The 23187-nt window shown below is 41.6% G+C and overlaps 1 protein-coding gene across 2 annotated transcripts in view; it reads left to right on the forward strand.

The window, feature by feature from the left end:
- LOC137326344 (gephyrin) overlaps nt 1-23187 on the forward strand; it is a 491797-nt gene that overhangs the window by 249961 nt on the left and 218649 nt on the right. For both annotated transcript variants that reach the window (XM_067991340.1, XM_067991341.1), the window contains exon 4: nt 9696-9788. In XM_067991340.1, the coding sequence (XP_067847441.1) occupies nt 9696-9788 (93 nt within the window). The remainder of the gene's footprint in view (nt 1-9695; nt 9789-23187) is intronic.

Here is a 23187-nt window from a genome sequence, read left to right on the forward strand (position 1 = left end):
TTTTGGGATGTGGCAAGATGGAAAAGATAAATTGAAGCTGTATAAGAATTGTACCGCTCAGCACTGGGGCCTCTTCCAACCGCAAAATTTGTGGGTGCTTTAAGCTGGCTCTGCTACATGGTGCTGTTTTGGCACCAAGTCTCGGCACCAATGGAAACCTTGACATAAATGTTAATAAAATGAAATTCAAAATGCCAAGATGATCATTATCTGTGACCTAATACTCTGGGTTCTTGGATTAATTCGCCTGATAGTATAGCATGCAGTCATGGGATTTGTTTTTATTTTACTTAAATTACCAAATGACTACGGGAGAAAATGGATTCGAGTTTTATATTTAAAAAAATGTTTCTAAAACTCTTAACCTGTGACAATTTGTGATCTCCAAAATTGAAAGGCTGGTTATTTTATGTTTCAGTGAACCCAGCATCAAGATCTTACAATGGTTATAGAATAAATGGATTACAAGCAGAACAATTCAGTAATTTATGGAAACACGTTTTATTTACAGCAGTGCTTTCTAAAGTTCACTTAAAGGCCATAGCTTCTTTATTTGCATTCAGATTTCTTGTGGTAAGCAAGATAACTGAGCTTAGTGGAAGCCAATAATTAAATGCCTGTCCTCCTACAAATTACAGCTCTGTTTATTGACACACCATTTGGAAATGTTCAGTATTATCACTCACTGGTTTTACCCTTACTCGTAATTTTGAGCGTCGATAAATAAAAATACAAAAATCTTTGCAGAATTTTTATCAAAGGCTTTTTAATATTTCACAGCATTTGGTTGTGATGACAAAACAAAATATGGTTTTCCTACTTTTGCTGTTAATGAGATATTGATCTTGTAAGTGCAACCTGCTGTGATTTTTGAATTAAATAGTTACAGCAGTTTGCGCTATAAAGTAAAAACAAGATGATGAAGGTTGTTTCAGTCACAGCACTGTGCACTGAACCTGGAAAGACTCTTTTGTGGAAGAACATGAAAATATTAAAATCATCTTTTGGAATGGAAAAATAAAATGAGGTACATTTGAAGACTAACAATCTTTCTTTGGTTCTTGGTGAAAAACAAAAGAAGTGTCCTTTCTCAAACAAATATAGTTACAGAAAACCAAAGTGATTTAGTACAAACTAAGAATATTTTGTGCATTTATTTGACTTTTTTGCTTTTGCTGCTGGTTGTAATCTCCCTTACAAGTGGATATTTTTTTGTTTGTTTCTCTCTCCTTCATCGTCAATCGATCTCAACATCCCACGTAATTGGGTGCATCTCTGATACCTACCATTGATGAGGTTAGCTCTCCTTCCCATTTTTGAAGACAGTCCCAAGTGCCTTAAGCAGTATCAACCTAGTTCTTATCTATTAATAATACATATGTCACAGTAGGCCTTGGCCCACTTCCTAGATCTCATTGAGCCAGCAGTGTTCCCAAGAAGTGACTCTGAGAGCATTCTTTCACTTACCCGCCCACCTCTGCCAACTCCTGAATGTTATGATTTCATGGATTGACTATTTTAGTTGGTAAACTGCAGTTGAAGGGAAGTATTTAGTTCTGGGTCCTAGTGGTCACAGAGCAGATAATTTGTCCCGAGCAGATAATTTGTCCCAAGCAGATTAATATCCCATTTTTAATCACACTGAGAGGAGTGAGCACCATCTCGATGGTAGCATTGCCGTCTCTGAGTTGCAAGGTTATGGCTTAGAGCCGTACTCCGACAGCCCTGACAAGCCAAAACAAGAGTCTCTGAAGGCTGGGTTGACACCCAGATTCCATTCGATGGAAGTGGAATGTTCCACCCCATTGTAACACTGGCGAGCAGATAACCAGAGCTCCAGCCTCTGAATACTGGTTTGACATCCAGTGGGGTACTCGTGTCTGATGGGCGTGAGTGGCGACCCACTATCACATTTAGCCGGTTCTACTGGTAGGGAGTTGTGAGTCAGATAACAGCCTGTCCACTTACGATGGAAACAACCCAGAGCATGATCCACTGGATGTAAAACAATAGGACAAATTGGTTCCCTCATGTGCCATTAGGCACAGGAGAAAAGAAGAATCACATTGAGAGCTGTGAGACTGAGTACAAGGAGAAGGAAGGCACTTTCCTCTTTTGCAAGCCTTCATTGGGCTAATATATTGTATGGCGGGACCTAGCTCAATAAATGCCTACATCAGTCGAGATGGACTGCAGTATAGGATCCGTGGAGCCTCATCAGAACCTCTGTACATTACGCCAGTAGCCAGCTCAAGATTTAATACCCAATGCAACAAAACAAACAAATCAAATCTCTTCCAAAGCTTTCCATCCTCACCTTTCCTAGAGTGAACCCAAACAGCTGAATTTGTGGGGTTGGAGGATACTAGAATGGGATACTCCATAAATTGTGTTAGCCTGCCATCTCATTTACTGGACAAGATTCTCACGCAAACTGTATTTTAGATTGTGTGGTACTGGGTGATGTATTCGTTGGTGAGGTCATCATTTACTAAGAAAATACAAAATAACAGACTAGTAAGTTCAGGCGGTGTTTCAAAAGCTTCATTTTTTTTCATTTGCAGGCAGTCTCGATTGGAGGATAAGTGGCGCCTAGCTTAACGTAGACGCCCTAGTTTAGACAGTTCTAGAAATACAAAACTGTATTTCTTGCCTCTCTCGTTATTGTCTGATTATAGAAAAATAAAGATTCTATGAAAGCTCTGCAATTTAATCTTCCAGCATAGACACAAGGGGCTCAATTTTTGAACGTCCGAGACGGCTAGTTTGTGGCGGGGGGGGACTCTGAAAATCGGGGATTCCCGGACCCGGTCCGGAGCCCGGCTCCAACCAGCTCACTTCCGGGTTCCCCAGTGACGAGCTTAGATGCGCACGCAGCCCTCGCATGTGGGACTCCCGCCGGCAATTAAAGCTAGCGGGATCCTACTTAAACCAATTATTTACATAGTTCAGGTCGTTTGCAGACCTGATTGACATGATATTTTAGGAGGGGTGGGATTTTCAACTCAGCTGAGACTGTTCCCTTACTGGGGGAAACACTCCCAGTTGAAATGGACGTGTTGCAGCCATCAGCCCGTGGCAGCTGCAAAGGTCCATTTGACAGGTTGGGGGCGGGGGGAGACCCTCACTCATTGCAGGAGGCCACTCTGTCACTTTGGACAAAGTTTGGCCTCCACCACCCTCTTCCTAACAACAAAATTCACAAACTTGCAACCTCAACCCCAGTGTGCAGACACATGTACCTACCTTGCGGGCCCTCTCAAACGTACATCTTCCGGATGGGGGCCGCCATAACTGCAGTCATGACCTCCTTGGAGGACGAACAGCATCACCAGCCTCACCGGCCATTCTGTCTACCTCTGACACGTGGAGCTCCACAAAACAATGCTTTGACACATCCACCTGCACAGCAGGAGGGAGGGCAACTGCAGAGAGAGATGCGTCGCAGAAGGCACCTACCCTCGCCACAGGGTCCACAGATCAAGGCTCAGCTTCCTGGACCTCTCTGAGCAGCAGTGCACACGGAGGCTCAGAGTCACTCGACATGTAGTCGTGGACATCTGCAGCCTCCTTCATGCCGAGCTGCTCCCGGCTGGCCCGAGCACCATCTTCTTACCTGTCGCTGTCAAAGTCACCACTGCCCTCAACAACTTCTCCTCCGCATCCTTCCAGGGTGCCACCGGGGACATCGCCGACGTCTCTCAGTCGTCTGCACAAAAGAGAGCTGCAAATACACCTACAACCACTCTGCAGTGACACAGTTGGTGGCATCAGTTGTGGGTCTTCATAGTGATCCTTAGGAAAGGGCATTATTGCACAAACCAGCCAAGATTTGCAAAGACGTGGCAGTAGTGGTGCCAATATAATATGTAATGTGAGTTGATCAGAAATCAAATATAAGTAAAAACCATAACAAACCCTCAAACACCCTTGTACATCCCCTTCATGCTCACAACATGTTTGCCTTACGCTTCCTACTGCACATATGTGATGCATGCCCTGTGGCTGCAGCACAGGTAGTGGCAGGTTGAGTGAGGCTGACTGTGAAAGAGATGCATGAGAGGGTGAGTATGAGATAGAGCCATGAGATTGTATGAGGATTGGGTTGAGTGGTAGTGGCGGGATGAGTACTGGCGAGGGGAGTAAGTGCAGGTAAGATGAGGATGAGGTTGGAGTGGGTGTGAGGAGTGATGTGACAGAGTAGTGTTGGCAGTGCAGAAGGAGATGTGGGGTGGGGGTGGTGATGTGGCAGACGGAGTGTAGGGGAATGAGTAAGTGTACTCACTTCGGCTGACCTACTTAGGTCATTGAAGCGCCTCCTGCACTGTATGCGGGTGTGCGATATGTTGGTGGTGCTGGTGACCTCCTCTGCCACCTCGAGCCAGGCCTCCGTGGTGGCAGAGGCAGGCCACTTCCTCCCGTCCGCCGGGGAGAAGATCTCTGTCCTCCCCCTCCTCCTCACCCCATCTAGTAAGACCTGGAGTGAGGCATCATTAAACCTGGGAGCAGCCTTTCCCCTGGGCTGCTCCATGCTGTAATTTTTCCTATTTTCTGCATCATCAGTCAGTGGAGGACTGCCCCTTTAAATAGGGCTCCTCCAGCTGACAGCCTATGATGCGGCTGCGCAGTCCGCCCGCTGCGCAGCTTTCCAGCGCGAAACTCCAAAGCCAAGGTAAGTGCCTTCAATTAGGCTGCGATCGCGTGCGGAGCACTCCGATTTCACTGGGCGCGTTACCCACACGCCCAGTCAACCCCCACCCCCCCCCCTCCCCCAGCTGCCAACCTGCCTTCCTCCTAAAATCGAGCCCAAGATCATTATGGATGAGGACTCAGCCCATCTCAGTTCATCCACCCAAAGAGATCCCAAAGACCCCCGATTCCAGCATCCAATTGTTTCTTAAATTGTTCCGGGTTTTTGCCTCCACTGCTTTTTCTGGAAGTCTGTTCCATACATTGGTCACTCTTCATTTCATATCTGAAATTTGTTGTGCATGATAAAATGCCTTATTGACACCCAACATTCTTGAACAACTTTTAACATCTTTCCCAAACCCGTGTCAGTTGAGATCACAGACATATGAAGGAAAAACTCAAGATGGGTGTATGGTGATGCAGGATATACTTAACATTTATATTGATGAATGAGCTGTGCACGGAAAATTCATGTAGGTTATAAAATATTTTCAGTAATTGTCCAACTGTAGAGTTTCTTGGTTGTATGAGCCAGGACTTCATTATAGTATCTGCAAGCACCATTTTTATAGTACTCATTCATAGACTGTATTTCAATTTGAAAGGTAAAATGAAAATTGCTTCAGATGAAAGAAAAATAGGTTCATTAAAGTGAAGACATAAAATAAAATTGGACCAACCGAATTTAACTTTTTTGGATGGATTGACACAGCAGTATTGCAACTATCCTTCTGATTAATTATGTGGAAAACGTCATCCTGTTGTGCTTTTAATATGTGCCTATATTGAGGGACTGTCCATAGAGATGTATTTGGTTTTACTGAATCTTCCTGTATGAACAGATTTTCTGAAGTCAATGTTCCCAGTGTTTGAGGTAGGATCACGTAAAGCATTTCACTGTGAAATTGATGCCTTCATTTTCGAGTGAACATATCCTGCTCACACAAACATGTTGATGTGTCACAGTCCAGCTAAGATGTTTATAATATGTGCATGTGTGGTGAAAGAGTTTCTCAGTACGGTGAGGGATTTGTATATAAAACTGTGATTAGAATTTGTGGAAATTCATTCAGCATGTTGATTCACTTTCAATTTTTTCAGCCTCTGACTGATCAAATAAAGCTGCCATGTTCAGTTAGCCATTTAATTGCCTCTCACTCTGCATTAGTATTTCTGATTGTGAGGTATTAATTTTGATGCAGATCTTGGGCATTTATAATCATTTTTAAGGGTAAATTCATCGACCCCACTTTCCCAGTGGGGAGCTGCTTTTGAAGGGAGTAGGGGTTGGAGAATCAGCATTGTAGCGTTGTAGCCCTATCTCTGACCCATGTTTTCTCGTTATGGTGTGTGCATGAAGCCTCTATGTTATACCACTTGGACCTAAACATCTAGGCTGGGTGGCAAATGAGCTAAGAGAAAATGTTAGGAGTGACCTATGTGAAAAAGAGTAGGATAATTGTAGACCCATTTAAACACAGTTACTTTCTTTCTAAGAATAATGCAAATCAAAATAGGGCATAATTTTAAACCAAAATGATTGATTGATTGATACTCCTAAGTGGCACTTGGCAGACGTAAGGTTGGAATTTTTCTAGCGTTTTACTTCTCATATCCATGAACATTTATGGATATGAGAAGTCTGATGGAATTTTTTTTTATTGTGAAATGTAGTTATTGTAGTTATTGTGTATTTTCTTCAAAACTGATCAACTTAAAAGTTACAAACCAAAAAATAAACTTCAAATTCAGATCCAATCCCTCAAATTTCTGCTGTGCCACCCTTGCTGGAAGTAGATTTGAACAGCAAACTTCTGCACAGAAATGATGCTTTCCATAGCACATTGCATGGAAAATAAATTTCTCACTACCAGAGTGGGCAATGCCAAAGCAAACAAATGCATATTTATAACTGAACAATTTAAGTGCTGGGGAATAACTCTTCTCAGCTTCAGTTACCTATTGTAAACGAGTTTCTATGTTTGCAAAAAGAATATCTTTTTGCCATGTCTGAAATTTTTGAGGTTTTGTCACTTTTTTTTAATAAAAAGTCTTCTGAACAAATCACTGAATTATAAACTTGGTCACAGTCAAGAAAGAAAATATCATGGAAGGAATTCAATATTACAATTTTGAGCATTTTGAAAATTGTAACATTTAGTTCTGTAAGTTATATAATTGCCTCATATTTCTGACATTTCTGACATTTCTGCAGGTGCGTCAGTATTTCTCATTACTTTTTGTATTGAATTACCAAAAGGCTTGTTTGCATCTTAAATGAATGAAAAAATAGTCCATATTTCCAAACATTTTGCCTTGATAATGATGTGATTTTTAAAGAAAAATTGAATCTCGTGAATATTACTAAGTGTTATGAACAATTTATTATGGATAAATTTTGTATGAAGCATGTATAAATTTAACATGTCTTTTCAGACTGAAATCTTTACAGGAATTCTATTCTTCCTTTATTTTGTTTATGTTCTTAACATTTTGGATTCTACTTGAACTCTTGTATGTCGAGGCTGCATGTGGAATATGTTTTTTCTCCACAAGCGGACAGACTGATAATCTATGAGTAATGATGCCATAAGTAATTAATAGTTCCCGCCACAAGTGGGCTAGATTGTATCTTCATGGGTTATGTTAATAGCATACATTTGGTAAGTGATTGCATCTAACATAAATCATTTTAAGTTGGAACCTAAATTGATCTGCAGATTCCAGAGTGGTCTGGTGATAACAAATTCAGGAGTAGATTGTTGGTCCATCTGGTCTACCCATCCAACTTCCCATTAGTCCATTTTTGAACCCCACCATAGTTTCTTATTCCATCATCCTTGCTGATAATCTGTTCCACACATTTTTCACCTTTTCACTTTTAAAAAATTGTCTTAATTTTACATTTTCTTTTTTCATCCTTAATTTGAAGCTAGAACCTCTTGTTTTTGAACTTTGTACACAGCACAAAAGCTTATCTGGATCCAAATTTTTCAAACTCACAATGAAACTTTGTTTTTTTTTACTTCATGGTATCTATTCTGACTCAAGTCATCATCTTTACAAAATATGAAAAATATTTCATGGAGATTATGTCACCACATGTAATCTAGTTACCTTTAACAAACATCACTTAAATCCACCACTGCTCCAGTTATGCAGCAGTTTGCAAAAATGAATAAAGGGCAGCTTTTGAAAAGCAATGGATTGAGCTGAAGTGGACTGCTTCGATTTAAGATGGAATCAAACCAGGGTTCAGCTGGAGGATTCTGTAATGAGGGCAGATGTCTCAGGGTCACAGAATGAAATAACACTGAGGTTCCAGTGGTCAAGTCAGAGGTTTCTCACTGCCTAATAGATAATCCTTCAACCGCCGTTCAGGAAGTGCTGATGAACCCTGCATTTAATTTTTAACACACAAGGCAACAGATCTTAGGCAATAACAGGCAGGCAAAGCGATGTGTGAAACATTGCCGTTGCAAATCTGTGCCGATTCTCCGATCAATGATTAGGTTCAGCAGCATCAGCTGTCTGTTCCGGACAAAAGTGTCGGGTTCAGGGTTAAATGGTAGTGACTGCAACGGTGCTGCTGAAGTCATGATCTTAAGAAGGACTGACAGCCTGGCCACACATCCACAACACCGAAGAAAGTGGATCAATCATGGGAGAAAGCCATTGTCATTCATTTCATTGTTCTTGATGACTGTGAATAGTATAATGTCCATGAGCAAGCTTTATTTTTTTTTCCTGCAGCCTGCCAAGCAGAGAGCGACAATATAATGCTAGTCTTATGGTATTCCTTTTCATATGCTGTTATCTGGAACAGTGTTCTATTTTTTTTGGAGGGGTGTAAGCAGTCATTGTGCTTGGATGTATGTGGTTGGAGTCAGGGATCAGAATAAAGGAGTATATGAATAAAGATAGCAAATAGCATGTTCATTTTTTAACAGCATCTACTAACATTTCAATCCTTCACACAATCTTGAGTCTTTTACCCTATCTTTACTACATCCTCATGAGAAACTATGTTCAATTTGATTCAGGATGATCTAAATTGAATGCTTTCTTCACAGAATTTATATTTTGAGCTATCCAGAGATGATGTGCTACCAGCCCCATCTGGACATCAATTTTTTCCATCCCCAAAGTGTCTATTAACCTGGGGATCAGGAGTTTTGGATCTATGATTTTAAACTTAGACCTGTGGTATGAAAATGAGGGTTACTAGAGACCCTATAGAAAATGAGAAGTGTGATGTATAAGTTCACCCTTTATTTAAAAAAAACTACTGACCCTACTTACTGTCAGTACAGTTTTAGCCACCAGAAGCTTGCAAAAAACAGTTGTGATGTGGCGATGCCGGTGATGGACGGGGTGGACAAATGTAAGGAGTCGTTCAACACCAGGTTATAGTCCAACAGCTTTATTGGAAATCGCAAGCTTTCGGAGCTTTGCTCACCTGACGAAGGAGCAAAGCTCCGAAAGCTTGTTATTTCAAATAAAGTTGTTGGACTATAACCTGGTGTTGTACGACTCCTTACAAAAAACAGGTTGGATATTTGTGTCAGCTACTTATCTCAGACTGATTCACATCTCTTTTCACAATAGCTCTGAATTCAATGGCTATTGCAGTTGGAATAAAAAGAAACACGTCCACAGCACTTATACTTAACCGTTTGCTACGCTTCAGCTCCAAATTTACAACCAATGTGAATTTGAAGTCCTGGTATAACAGTTCACAGTGCTGCACTGTGGGTAATGTTTTATGGGCCAACAGATATGACAAACCCCTAAAATTTCTCGATTATGTTTCTCATCATCAGCTGATGAGAAGAGAATATTGTTTGCCTTCCTTGGATTTTGTTTAAACTTAGATTTGCAGAGGTGACAGATCCTGTCTAAGATTCTAAGTAAACTTGTGTGTTTGTGTGAAAGTTTGCTGTATTAATGTTTGTTTTTTATCCCTGATGAATTAACCTGCATTACTGTGTGTTCTGTTCCAGGAGACTCTCATAGAATGGTGCGATGATAAGGAATTGAATCTTATTTTAACCACGGGGGGAACTGGGTTTGCCCCAAGAGATGTAACTCCAGAGGTGAGTGTCTCAGAATAAATAAGCCAAGTAATAAGACTTGCCAAAGAGGTAGATTGTTATGAATCTCTTCCACAACATAACACTTTAAAGCAGCAGCCTTCATGTATTTTCTTAGTCTTGCTGATCTTTTGACATTATCACATCAAGAACACTTGGACAAACATGAGCTCATCAAGGCCAGTCAGCATGGATTTCTTAAAGGCAGGTTGTGTTTGACCAACTTTGTAAAATTCTTTATAAAAGTAACAAAGCATAGATAAAGGAAATGCAGTAGATGTAGTTCATACGGATTTTCAAAAAAATATTTGATAAGGTACCACAGAAGAGACCAATGGCAAAGGTCCGTGGGATTAAGGGGAAGGTGGCCATAAGGATAAAGAGATGGTTGGTGGGAGGAGAAAGTCAAGGATTAAAGTAAAATTAAGTTTCTTGGAATGGAAAGGTTTGGTGAGTGGGTGTTTCATAGGGGTTCACTTTGGGCAGACTCTTATTTAGTATCTATTATTAAAAATCTTCCATATAGCGCACATTTTTTATTCAAAATTCTTACTTTCTGTTGTCAAGGTTTTTCAATAATGCCTTGATGTCATACAATGTAGGATCGCGATGTGAACATTTATAATGGGAAAACCCTATCTGTCTGTCATACTGTAATTTCAGGATTCCCATCACTGGTGATGCTGTGAGCTGATTCTTTGGCCTTTTTGTATTTTTTTTAATGCCAGAATTTCTAATTTTATCCAGCTGTCAATTTTTAGTTTCCCTGCAGGTATTTTTTTTTTTAAAAACCCGAGTTCCCCACTGTCTTATTCCTGGCCCACAGCACCATTTTCCAGGCTTTCCACTTATGTATCGGACCTTGGCCCACCATGCTCTTCCAACATATTTTTCTCCTATCTAGCGACCCTTACCTGCCTGTCCTCATCCCCACTCATCTCCCAACCTGCCACTGTCGTCGAAAATCAGGCTCGGGTCTGCAGCCTGCTGTTTGTTGCTCTTGGCCTCCATGTCACGTATTCCCTCCTGCCTTCCATGATCCTCTGCCATGTCTCCTCCAGCTGCCTTTCTGAACTTTGCCAGTAAACCTCCAACTTTCACAACCTCTTTTTAAAATGCCTCATTTACTCCCCCCCCACCCCCCCCCCCAACCCCCAACCTGTCTAATTTTTGATCGTCCCATGATTCTCTGTTCTTCCAGGCTTTCTCTCAAATTCTTTGTAACTTGATTCTCCTCTGTTTTTCTTACATTCTTTCGATTAGCCCTATTCTACATTTATTCTTTCTCCACTCTTCTTTTCCCAAACAGAATGAGGTTTTCAAAAGAACCATTCTGATAAAACCCGTATTTCTTTAAAACAGCTGATCCTTGACTCACCGAGAGCAATACTTAACTGGGCCCTAAGGTCATGTGCAAGTTTAACATTGCCTCCTTGCATTTGTGTTCTATGCCTTTAGATACAAAACTAAGGATTCAATTTCTCTTTTTTATGGATTTATCTGCTGGCACTGCCACCTTTAATGACCTGTATAACTCGGGTTCTTCTGTTCCTCTACTCCATTTAAAATCTGAACATAAAAAGCCTTGACTTTGGAATTGAGAGAGCAACAAAATTTTCTCTTTACACCAACTTGAGGTTATGGCAAATGAATTATGATTAACAATGCACAAGACTGCGGAAGGACATAGATTAGTTACAAGGGTAGACAGATGGGTGGAAGATGCAGTTTAATGTCATAAATAAATGTTGGAAGGCAGAACAGGGGAAGGAAATTCACCTTAAATGATAACTGGCATGTGCAAATTAGCAATTCAGCAGTGATATGCTTAATTGCATTATCCTATTTTAAGTTTTAACTTTAAACCATAATTTGGATAATTGCAATATCCAATTTTGGAGCTTTTATGTAATGGGCCTATATCACAATCTACTGGAGGGCTACAAAATGGCAGTTTGAAAGTACATGGTCCTCCAGGGCTGACAATTGAAGTTTGTAACTACCTTTTCAAAAAAAAATCTGCCCTGAAGATGACACAAAATGTACTGGTACACTACATGTGGCTGTGCTGTCACAATGCAATGCTACTGTTATAAAGGATCTTTTCCCAAGTTCGCCGGACAAATAACAACCCATTTCCCAGCCTGAACAACTATTTTTTGAAAAAACATTTTCAAGCGCTTAATATCTTGATTTGAAATGTAATCATTTCATCCTATTCAGTTAGGTGATTATATTTGTCACAGTGGCACTTCTTAAAAAAAAAGTTTGTTCATTTATGGAGGAGTATGTTATGTTGGATTACCAATGCACGACTCCATGACAGTGGTAGCACATAGGCTCGATCCCCTGAGTTGAGAGTTCCCCACCTTGGATTCATTGCTATGGTGAGACACGGAGCCAGAGACAAGACGCTTAATCACTGGGGGGGGCAGGGGAGGTGAAGTAGAAGATACAGTCGTTTGGTGGCTCTTGTGACTTTCCTTCTCACTGGCTCAGAGTGGAATTGTCAAAAGCTTGACAGGCAGTTAGTGTGCAAGGAAGTCTGGGGGTGAAACCTAAGTTTCCTCTCAGATTTTTCTTAAAACTGGACTTTGAAAGACAGTTAACTATTGCTGAGAGAATTAACTTTTGTGCTCGCCATAAATGAACCTTCAACTGCTCTTTTTAAGTCTTGATTAAGTTGGTGACTCACTGATGGCATAATGATGGTCATTAACCCAAATTAAACCATAAATTGGATAGCGTTCTATTGGCAATGAGATTAATGGTGCAAGAAAAATGGAGATGTCTGATTAAAGCTCTGTTATCTGAAACACATTTTTGACTAGCATTGATTTAGAGCTCTTTTGCCACAGGGGAGTTTTTATTCTTTATATTCCCTTTATCGATCATTTCATTGTAGCCTTAATAAGAACTCTTCTCAGTGACTGGACTCAAGTTCATAAGGATTTTAATATGATACTGAAAAAGATGACTTGCTATTAGAAAACAGAGAATGAAGTAACCTGAACTTTTCCCATCACTGCTCACAAAGAACAGTACAGCATAATGCACAACAAATTAGCATCTTCAGTCAATCACCACCTTTGATTTGTGTACCTACATGTGAGTAGGCAATTATTTTAATCTTTCAGACATTTCAGACAATTGATTATTGTACAAAAGCAAAACAGCTAATGCATTTCACAGTTTATTCAGTCCAGTTGCAACCTGTAGATATTTTTTGACATTGTAGTATCACTTATGTTTTTAATATAACATTTACACCTGAATCTTAAGCATTTGGGGACGAAAATCAACCTCAACTGTTTCTTACAGTGAGAAAATAGTTCTTTAACTGTGTTAAATAATCAAATGAAACATATATAGTAACACACACAGTTTGTAATTCTATTGCAAGAAACTGTATGCAGTGTTACTTGGCTAGAGGATTGTGCATGATACCAGATAATTATTACAATATGCTTATTTGCATATAAATTATTTGACATTGTTGGAAAGCTGAGTGATATGATTCAGGAGACTTAAATGCATAGACATGAGGTCACCTCAGATTCTCCACTCACCCATGGGGCAAGATCCTGGTATCTGCTCGACCAGCACAATGCCAAGGCTAACATAAGGAACTCCGTTTGCGTAGGATCAAGGTCGTGAGCCTATGTCCTACGGCTCTCTTGCACAGCAAGTTGAGGTTACATTGTGCTGTACTGACATGCTGCCTTGTTTTTTTTTAAAATGAACATCATTGTATGTTTATGTCAGGAATGTAATTTGCTTAGTAGAAGACTGACTTGATGGCATTGCTTGCTTTTGGAAACAGGAAAAAGTTTAATGGGCAACATTCAAAAGCAATTTATTTTGGCCCAGAGATTACATTCCTAAATAATTCAATTAAATTTTTTTTTAAAACATTGTGGCTTTAAATCAGACACACATAAAATGATGGAAGTTCAACAGATCGTATTATGCAGTCTGTCTTGATCTCGAAAGATCTTCAAATCTGTCAACAGTGAGACCTTGTAGTTGCTGCTGGACAACTTTTGTATACCAGCAAAAGGTCTGCAAATGTTTGAATTATTGTTCAGGGACACTAATAATTGTATTTTTGTTGGAAACCATCTGATGGCTGCACTTTGCACTAAGTCAGGTGTTCATCAAGTGTGCATTATATGCCTAGAATTCCTCAATGCATTTAGGGACAAAATTATAACTAATGATAGCAGGTTATTGATTAAGTTTCACATCAGTGACACTTAGCACAGATCTATGCAAAACTGATCGTATGGTTACTTTAGCTGAAAATTAACCATATGTGCCAGAGGCCCTCAGTCATCCAGCCATAGATTTTGCCAAGTTTGGAATGAGAATCAGTGACCTCAGACGCAAACAGTGTCAGCTGCTTGTCTGCAAGTTGGAAGTAGCACTGTTGACAAATTCTCTCAGTTCATCTACCTTGGTAGTAATATCCACTTTAACAACAGTATTAACACAGGAGTGACCCGAATTGGTCAGGTCCAGCCTTCACATGGACCTGTGTTGAAGTCCAATGGTTCGCCTCCAGACCAAATTTTGAATCTTATGCTGCAGTTCTGCTGACACCACGGTGTGGCCCTGAAACTTGGACTCTGGTTAGGGCCAAGACTGTGACTATTAACCTTGGATGTGTCAACACCCCCAACCCACTTAGCTGACGGAGGCATCACACATTTCACCATGTGCCACCAGACTGCTGCTGATTCATTACCAGTAATGCTGGCCAACATAACATGCCACTCAATAGCTCCTGACGTGGTGGTTAACCAGATCCATTTTGTCAACCCACAACCATCAGAATGGAAGGAAGAATGACGACTCATGTTGATCAGATACCTGATGAGATCAATTTCACAGGCCACCTGATCAACATCACACCAAACAGAAGCACATGATGTCATTGCATTTCCAAGCCCATTGCAACCGTATCTGCCATATAGAATTGATTGACATGCACCAATTCTCCAAACAAGTTTAAATGAAACCATAAAGAAATATGCCATTCCCGGAGCCTCTGTGGTGGAGAAGGATTTTCTAACTAAGTCTTAACAGCCAACTATTCCAGGAATAGTACTTACTAAAAAAAAATCTGTGCATCCTGCCAGACTAGAATCAACTGTGATAATCAAAAAAACTCCCTATCAAAATATAACTTGAGCAAAAAGGTAAAGGTGATTAATATGTGGCTTTAATGAATCAAGAACCACATGTGGGAGATGGGAAGAAACTTTTTTCACACAAAGGGCTCAATTTTAGGGGGAAATTGCGAGTGTGTTGGGGGCGGAAGGGGCTCCGAAAATTGTGGCAATCCTGTTCGGGTTCAGAAGCCGGCTCCAACCCACCGACTTCCGAGTTTCCCAGAGACCCACCTGTGTGCACGCGGGTGACCTGAAACCGGAAGTCATGCCGGCAAAGAGCCAAATGTACCTCATTGAGGTACTTAAGTCACTTTACCTGTGACAGATTAAGTGATTATAATGATTTTTAACTTACCTGGGCGGCTTGCCCACAGCTTCTGAGGGCCGGATCAGGGAATAAGAAACAAAATAAATCAAATAAAAAATCATAGAAGGAAGTTAAAACACAAAATCAACCTACCTTTCCACCCTGCTCCGATGTCCAATGTCTCCCTCTCTGATCTCCCCCTCTTCACCTCCCCGATCTCCCCCTCTTCACCTCCCCGATTTCCCCCTCTTCACCTCCACGATCTCCCCCTCTTCACCTCCCCGATCTCCCCCTCTTCACCCCCCGATGTCCTACCGATCTTCCCCTCTCCCCCCTGATCTTCCATTCTCCCACCACTCCCCCCCACCCCCACCCCCACCCCCCTGACCTTCTGTTCCAATGCTGGATGACGTCTCGCTCTCTCTCTTTCTCGCCCTCACCCCTCGCGGTGCAGCTCCTGACGGCAGCCAGCCTGTCAATCAGTGAAGAGTTATTGGAATGTGGAATGCTTTGCCACAGGTGGTGACCGATGCTAAATTGATTACAGCATTCAAAAAGGTGCTGAATAATTACTTGGATACAATGTGAAAGAGTATGGTGAGAGAGCATGAGAATGGACGGAACTGCATAAAATCAGCCTGAGGTGGGTCTAATTCATCACAGCCAAGAATCGCCGAATGGCCTCCTCCTGCATTGAAGTTTCTGTGTATTGAAATATGACAATTCATTTTCCCACAGAAACAATGTGGAGTTCAATAAAATGTACGATGTGAAAGAAAAGGGAGTTCTGACTATGATTTAGCCATTTTATCAATAGAAAGCAACATCAGAGTTTCCCAAGTTTAACGGGCTGTACTGTACTCATACAGACCTCTTGTATTTCAATGCACAAAACGAATAAACTTATCTGAAATAAAAACAGAAAATGCTGGAAACACTCAGCACCTGTAGCATCTGTGGAGAGAGAAACAGAGTTAGCATTTCAGGTCCATGACCTTTCATCAGAACTGGAAGGTGTTTTTAAAATGATCAGCTTTTAAGCAAGGGAAATTAGAGATGTGAAAGAACCATAGAGTAGTGATAATGGGGGTCTTAACTATCCTAATACACACTGGGATAATAATAGTGTAAGGGGCAAAGAGGGAGAGGAATTTTTGAAGTTTGTTCAGGAGAACTTTCTTGACCAGTACGTTTCCGGCCCAACAAGGAAGGAGGCATTGCTGGATCTGGTTCTGGGGTGGTGTATGTGGACTTTCAAAAGTGCCACATAATAGGCTTGTCATCAAAGTTGAAGCCCACGGATTAAAGGGGGCAGTGGCAGCATGGATATGAAATTGGCTCAGTAATTGGAAACAGAGAGTCGTGGTGAACGGTTGTTTTTCAGACTGGAGGGAGGTATACAGTGGTGTTCCCCGGGGTTCGGTTCTAGGACAAATGCTTTTTTTTCATATATATTAATAACTTGGACTTGAGTGTTTAGGGCACAGTTTCAAGTTGAGTGAGTGGGCAAATACATGGCAGATGCAGTATAATGTGGATAAATGTGAAGTTATCCACTTTGGAAGGAAAAACAGAAAGGCAGAGTATTATTTAAATGGTGAGAGATTGGGAAATGTTGATGTACAAAGGGACCTGGGTGTCCTTGTACACCAGTCACTGAAAGCAAACATGCAGGTGCAGCAAGCAGTTAGGAAGGTAAATGGTATGTTGGCCTTCATTGCAACAAGGATGTCTTACTGCAGTTATACAAGGCCTTGGTGAGACCACACCTAGAGTATTGTGTGCAGTTTTGGTCTCCTTACCTAAGAAAGGACATACTTGCCATAGAGGGAGTGCAGCGAAGGTTCACCAGACTGATTCCTGGGAAGGCAGGACTGTCATATGAGGAGAGATTGGGTCGACTCGGCCTGTATTCACTAGAGTTTAGAAGAATGAGAGGGGATCTCATTGAAACGTATAAAATTCTGATAGGGCTAGACAAACTGGATGCAGGGAGGGTGTTTCACCTGGCTGGGGGGTCCAGAACGAGGGGTTACAGTCTCAGGATACGGGGTAGGACATTTAGGACTGAGATGAGGAAAAATTTCTTCACTCAGAGGGTGGTGAACCTGTGGAATTCTCTACCACAGAAGGCTGTGGAGGCCAAGTCACTGAATATATTTAAGAAGAAGCTAGATAGATTTCTAGACACAGAAGGCATCAAGGGGTCTGGGGAGAGAGCGGAAATATGGTGTTGAGATAGGGGATCAGCCATGATCATAATGAATGGCAGAGCAGGCTCGAAGGGCCAAATGGCCTACTCCTGCTCCTATTTTCTATGTTTCTAAGTTACGTGGAGAGACTGGAGAAGCTGGGGTTGTTCTCCTTTGAGCAGAGACGGTTAAGAGGAAATTTGATAGAAGTTTTCAAAATCATGAAGGGTTTAGATAAAATAAATAAAGAGAAACTGTTCCCATTGGCGGAGGGGTCAAGAATCAGGGGACATATATCTAAGGTGATTGGCAAAAGAGCCAAAGGCGACATGAGAAAAATCTTTTTTTACACAGTGAATGGTTAGTATCTGGAATGCACTGCCTGAGGGGGTGGTCGAGGCAGATTCAATTGTGCCTTTCAAAAGGGAATTGGATAAGTACTTGAAGGGAAAAAATTTTCAGGGCAATGGGGATAAGGCAGGGGAGTGGGACCAGCTGGATTGCCCTTGCGGAGAGCCGGCATGGACTCGACGGGTCGAATGGCCTCCTTCTGTCTTGTAACCATTCTATGATTCTAAGTATAGAACATGGTAAAGGACAGGAAAAGAACAAAAGGGAGAGAGGTCTGTGATGGGGAGGAGGGAAGGAATGATTAAATGACAAAAGTGGTTACAGCAGAATTGCAGAGGGGGAGGAAAGCATGGAAACCTACTTACTGATTTTGAATGTTTCTTGATCACAGTCATCAAGGAACATTCAAAACCAATAGATAGGTTTCCATCCTTCCCTCCGCCTCTGCTATTCTGCTGTAACCAATTACAACTCCTGTGGATCCATCTTATGTTTTTATACTTGTCTCATTATCACCTCCTTTTACCAAGTGCTAATAGTGATTAGGCTCATGACTGAGTTGGATAAGGCTTTACTGCATCTAGAAGAGGCCTCTCCAATGTTATCTGACAAAGGTTACTAGGTAATATAACCAGGTTACCTTTTGGAATCAAATTCAGTTGTCCACATTCTGGTAACCTGTCACCCTACTTTTGGTGACAATGTACCAGAATGTGCACAATTGAATCCGGTTCCAAAAGATATACTGGTTAAGCCTAAGATCTTGCTGATATGAGAGTTCGTGGGAGTCGTTAGATTGGGATTCAGATTCATGGCCAGCTGTTGCTGGGAATTACTAGATATAGCTCCACACGAATGCTCAATATGAACCTTTGTGCAAGTGATTTCTTAATTAAGGCCTGAATGCCAATAGTTGTTTTGATACATGAAGTTGAAAGCAGGCCACCTGCCGTATGTTCCCAAGCACTTTGTGGACTGGCATTTATCATTGTTGAAAGGTTATGCACAAAGTTTGGCCAGATAATTTTATCTGCCAACATTAGTTCCTGCACTGCGCCTTTTGAGCGAGTCTTCGCCCCATCCATTTTTTTGCCTGAGGGCACTAGGTTGTGTGTGTATTGCAGTGGGAAATGTCTAGCGTGTCCCGGATCTTGCTAAATGCTATGAACTTGGCTGAGCGGTTCAAGTGAAACTGCATAAAATCAGCCTGAGGTAGGTCTAAATTCATCGCAATTTCTGTGTATTGAAATATGACCATTCAGTTTCCCACAGAAACGGTGTGGAGTTCAATTTGAATGTACCTTGATGACTGCAATCAAGGAACATTCATAGAATCATGGGACAATGCAGCACAGAAGGAGGCCATTCGGCCCATCACGCCAGTGCCGACTTTTTGAAAGAGCTATCCAATTAGTCCCGCTCCCCTGCTTTTTCCCCATAGCCCTGCAAATTTTTCCCATTCAAGTATTTATCCAATTCCCTTTTAAAAGTTATTATTGAATCTGCTTCCACCACCCTTTCAGGCAGTGCATTCCAGATCATAACAACTCACTCAGTCAATTTTTTTCCCTCATGTTGCCTTAAGTTCTTCTGCCAATTACCAAAAATCTGTGTTCTCTGGTTACCGACCCTTCTGCCAATGGAAACAGTTTCTCTTTATTTCCTCTATTAAAACCCTTCATGATTTTGAACACCTCTATCAAATCTCCCCTTAACTTCTCTGCTCTAAGGAGAACGACCCCAGTTTCTCCAGTCTCTCCACGTAACTGCAGTCTTTCATCCCTGGTACCATTCTGGTAAATCTCTGCACCCACTTTGACATCCTTCCTGAAATGTGGTGCCCAGAATTAGCCACAGTGCTCCAGCTGGAGCCTAACCAGTGTTTTATAAAGGTTTAGCATAACTTCCTTACTTTTGTACTCTATGCCTCTATTTATAAAGCCAAGGATTCCATATGCCTTTTTAACAGCCTTTTCAACTTGTCCTGCCACCTTCAAAGACTTGTGTATGTACACCCCCAGGAATCTCTGTTCCTGCACCCCCTTCAAAATTTAACCATTTAGTGTATACTGCCTCTCCTCATTCTTCCTACCAAAATGAATTATTTCACAGTTCTCTGCATTAAATTTCACTTGCCTTGTGTCTGCCCATTTCACCAGTCTATCTATGTCCTCCTGAAGTCTGTTGCCATCCTCCTCATTGTTCACTACATTTCCAAGTTTCGTTTCATCAGCAAACTTTGAAATAATGCCCCGTATACCCACGTCCAGGTCATTAATATATATCAAAAAGAGCAATGGTCCCAACACCAACCCCTGGGGGCACTACTGCACACTTCCCTCCTGTCTGAAAAAAAAACATTCACCACTACTCTGCTTTCTGTCCCTTAGCTAATTTTGCATCCACACTACCACTGCCCCTTCAATCTCATGGGCTTCAATTTCACTAACAAGTCTATCATGTGATACTTTATCAAACGCCCTTTGAAAGTCCATACACACAACATCAACCGCACTCCCCTCATCGACCCTCTCCGTTACTTCAACAAAGAACTCAATCAAGTTAGTCAAACACAATTTGTCTTATCAAATCCGTGCTAGTTTTCATTTATTAACCCATATATTTTGAAGTGCCAATTAATTTTGTCCCAGATTATTGTCTCTAAAAGTTTTCTCATGTTAGGCTAACTGACCTGTAGTTGCTGGGTTTACCCCCCCCCCTTTTTTGAACAGGGATGTAACATTTGCAATCCTCTAGTCCTCTTGCACCATTCCCATATCTAAGGAGGATTGGAAGATTGTGGCCAGAGCCTCCACAATTTCCACCCTTACTTCCCTCTGCAACCTAGGATACATCCCATCTGGACTGGGTGACTTTTCTACTTTGAGTACTGCCAACCTTTTAAGTACCTCCTCTTTGTCTATTTTTATCCTATCCAAATCCTCTACTACCTGTTCTTTTACAGTGACATTGGCAGCAACCTCTTTAGTGAGGACAGATGCAAAGTATTCATTTAGTACCTCAACCGTGCCCTCTGCCTCCACAAGAAGATCTCCTTTTTGGCCCCTAATCAGCCCTACCCTTCCTTTGACTATCCTTTTACTATTTATATGTTTATAAATGACTTTTGAGTTCCCTTTTATGTTACCCGCCAAGCTATTCTCAAACACACTCTTTGCCCTTCTTATTTCCTTTTTCAGTTCTCCCCTGTACTTTTTATAATCAGCTTGGTTCTTTACTGAATTATGAAACTGACATTTATCATAAGCCTCCTTTTTATATTTCAAAATCAATAGATAGGTTTCCACACTTCCCTCCCCCTCAGCTATTCTGCTGTAACCACTTTTGTCATTTAATCACTCTTTCCATCTACCCAATCACAGACCTCTCTCCCTTTTGTTCTTTCCCTGGCCCCTTCACCTTCCAAGTCTGTCTGCTAATGAAGTCTTCATTGAGCACTCAATGGGCTTTGCAAACTTCATGGGACTGCAGTAGATATTCTCTCAAGCTCAGCGACACCAGTCACTCCCATAAATGGACCCCGTGTCCCCTCCTGATTGCAGTGAGTGCACCTTTGCTACCCAATAGCTTGTTAAACAGTAGCGTAACTTGAGGATCGTAATGTAGCAACAACAACTACTTGCTTTTATGAAGCACCTTTAACGTAGTAAAACGTCCCAATGCGCTTCACAGGAGCGCTATTCAAACAAAATTTGACACCGAATCACATAAGGAGGTATTAGGACAGGTGACCAAAAGCTTGGTCAAAGAGGTAGCTTTTAAGGAGCGCTTTAAAGGAGGAGAGAGAGGTGGAGAGGTTTAGGGAGGGAATTCCAGAGCTTAGGCCTTAGGCAGCTGAAGGCACGGCCACCAATGGTGGAACGAAGAAAATCGGAGATGCTCAAGAAGCCAGAATCGGAGGAGTGCAGAGATCTCGGAGGGTTGTCGGGCTGTAGGAGGTTACAGAGATAGGGAGGGACGAGGCCATGAAGGGATTTGAAAACACGGATAAAAATTTTTAAATCGACTTTGCCGGAGCGGGAGCCAATGTAGGTCAATGAGCACAGGGGTGGTGGGAGAACGGGATTTGGTGCGAGTTAGTATACGGGCAGCAGAGTTTTAGATGAGCTCAAGTAGATCTCTTGTGTGCACTGGATACTGTGTTTTCACACGTGCTACAATGTGTATTGTCTTGTGTTTATGGAAGGTGGTCTGAGAAGCACTCTAGAAGGTCAAAGCTGAATGTAAATGAACAAATTGGTTTTTTTCACATGAAATACATGAATGAAAAAAATAGTTTGTGCAGCAAGATTCACCCATTTCCTACTGCTCCTCGTACCATGAAAACAAAATACGCAACTCTGCACAACTCTAGACAAGACTCGCTTTGAAGCTAGCTGTCACTCAACTAACTACTCCTATATTACAGGCTGTACACATTTATACCTAGACCTGGAGCTTCTTGGTCCCTCTGACTATGTCATACTAGCGTGCAAGAACCCATCATGCCCAGGTCTCTCTGTGGCTGAATGATTTGAGAGACAGAGAGTCATATGATCACTCCCCCCCCCAACTTTTTGTGCCAAGGATTATCCTGCCAAACTGACAATCAAAGTTACCACCTTGAATGAAATGCTACCACCTTGATATGGGAGCTTGCAGCATCTTATGGCTTTTTCAGCCGAGGCCCCTAACAGGCGCATTGAAAGAGAAGAGTCCTTGCTGAGGGCTAGACTTAAAATTGATCAATCCCTTTGGTTTTTCACATTGTCCCAAAGCTGTAGTAACACACATAAGGAAACAGGGCTATTGTTGGGCGTCTAGCCATGATCCCCTTTCTAGATGGTTCATTAACACTTAAGATTGTCATTGTTAAATCTAATCCCAAACTGCTGGCTTTAATGTGAAGTCAAAAAACCCACATTTGATCATGTGCCATCACATTAAGTTAAAAATGTTTTTTTTCGGGCAATGGCCTGCTGGGGCTGCTACATAATAGTTGTGGGATACAGTTTAAATCCAACCAAATTGTCAGTCGTAAACTGCTGTGGGAGGGGAGAAGTTAAATAATTGAATTAAGAGTCATCCCCTGATCACTTACGTGCACCTGTTAGCCTTTCTGAGTGGCATTTACGATGGCTTGGCAATGATTTGGATACGCTCAGACACCTATATTCACAGTTCTCTGCTATTTGTCATGTAAACTAAGGTAGCACTCTGTGTCCATTTGATGAGCTTAATGACTACTGTCATGGACCAGAGCTCTCCTTACCCCATCTTCTGCTCCTGTTCTCCCTTTTTTTTATCTCTTTCAGCCTCTGCTTCTCTGCCTCTCATGACTCCTCTCCTGTAATTTACTCTTCCTAGTCCTATACACC

Source organism: Heptranchias perlo, chromosome 10, assembly GCF_035084215.1.
Source record: "Heptranchias perlo isolate sHepPer1 chromosome 10, sHepPer1.hap1, whole genome shotgun sequence".
NCBI classification, from domain to species: Eukaryota; Metazoa; Chordata; class Chondrichthyes; order Hexanchiformes; family Hexanchidae; genus Heptranchias; species Heptranchias perlo.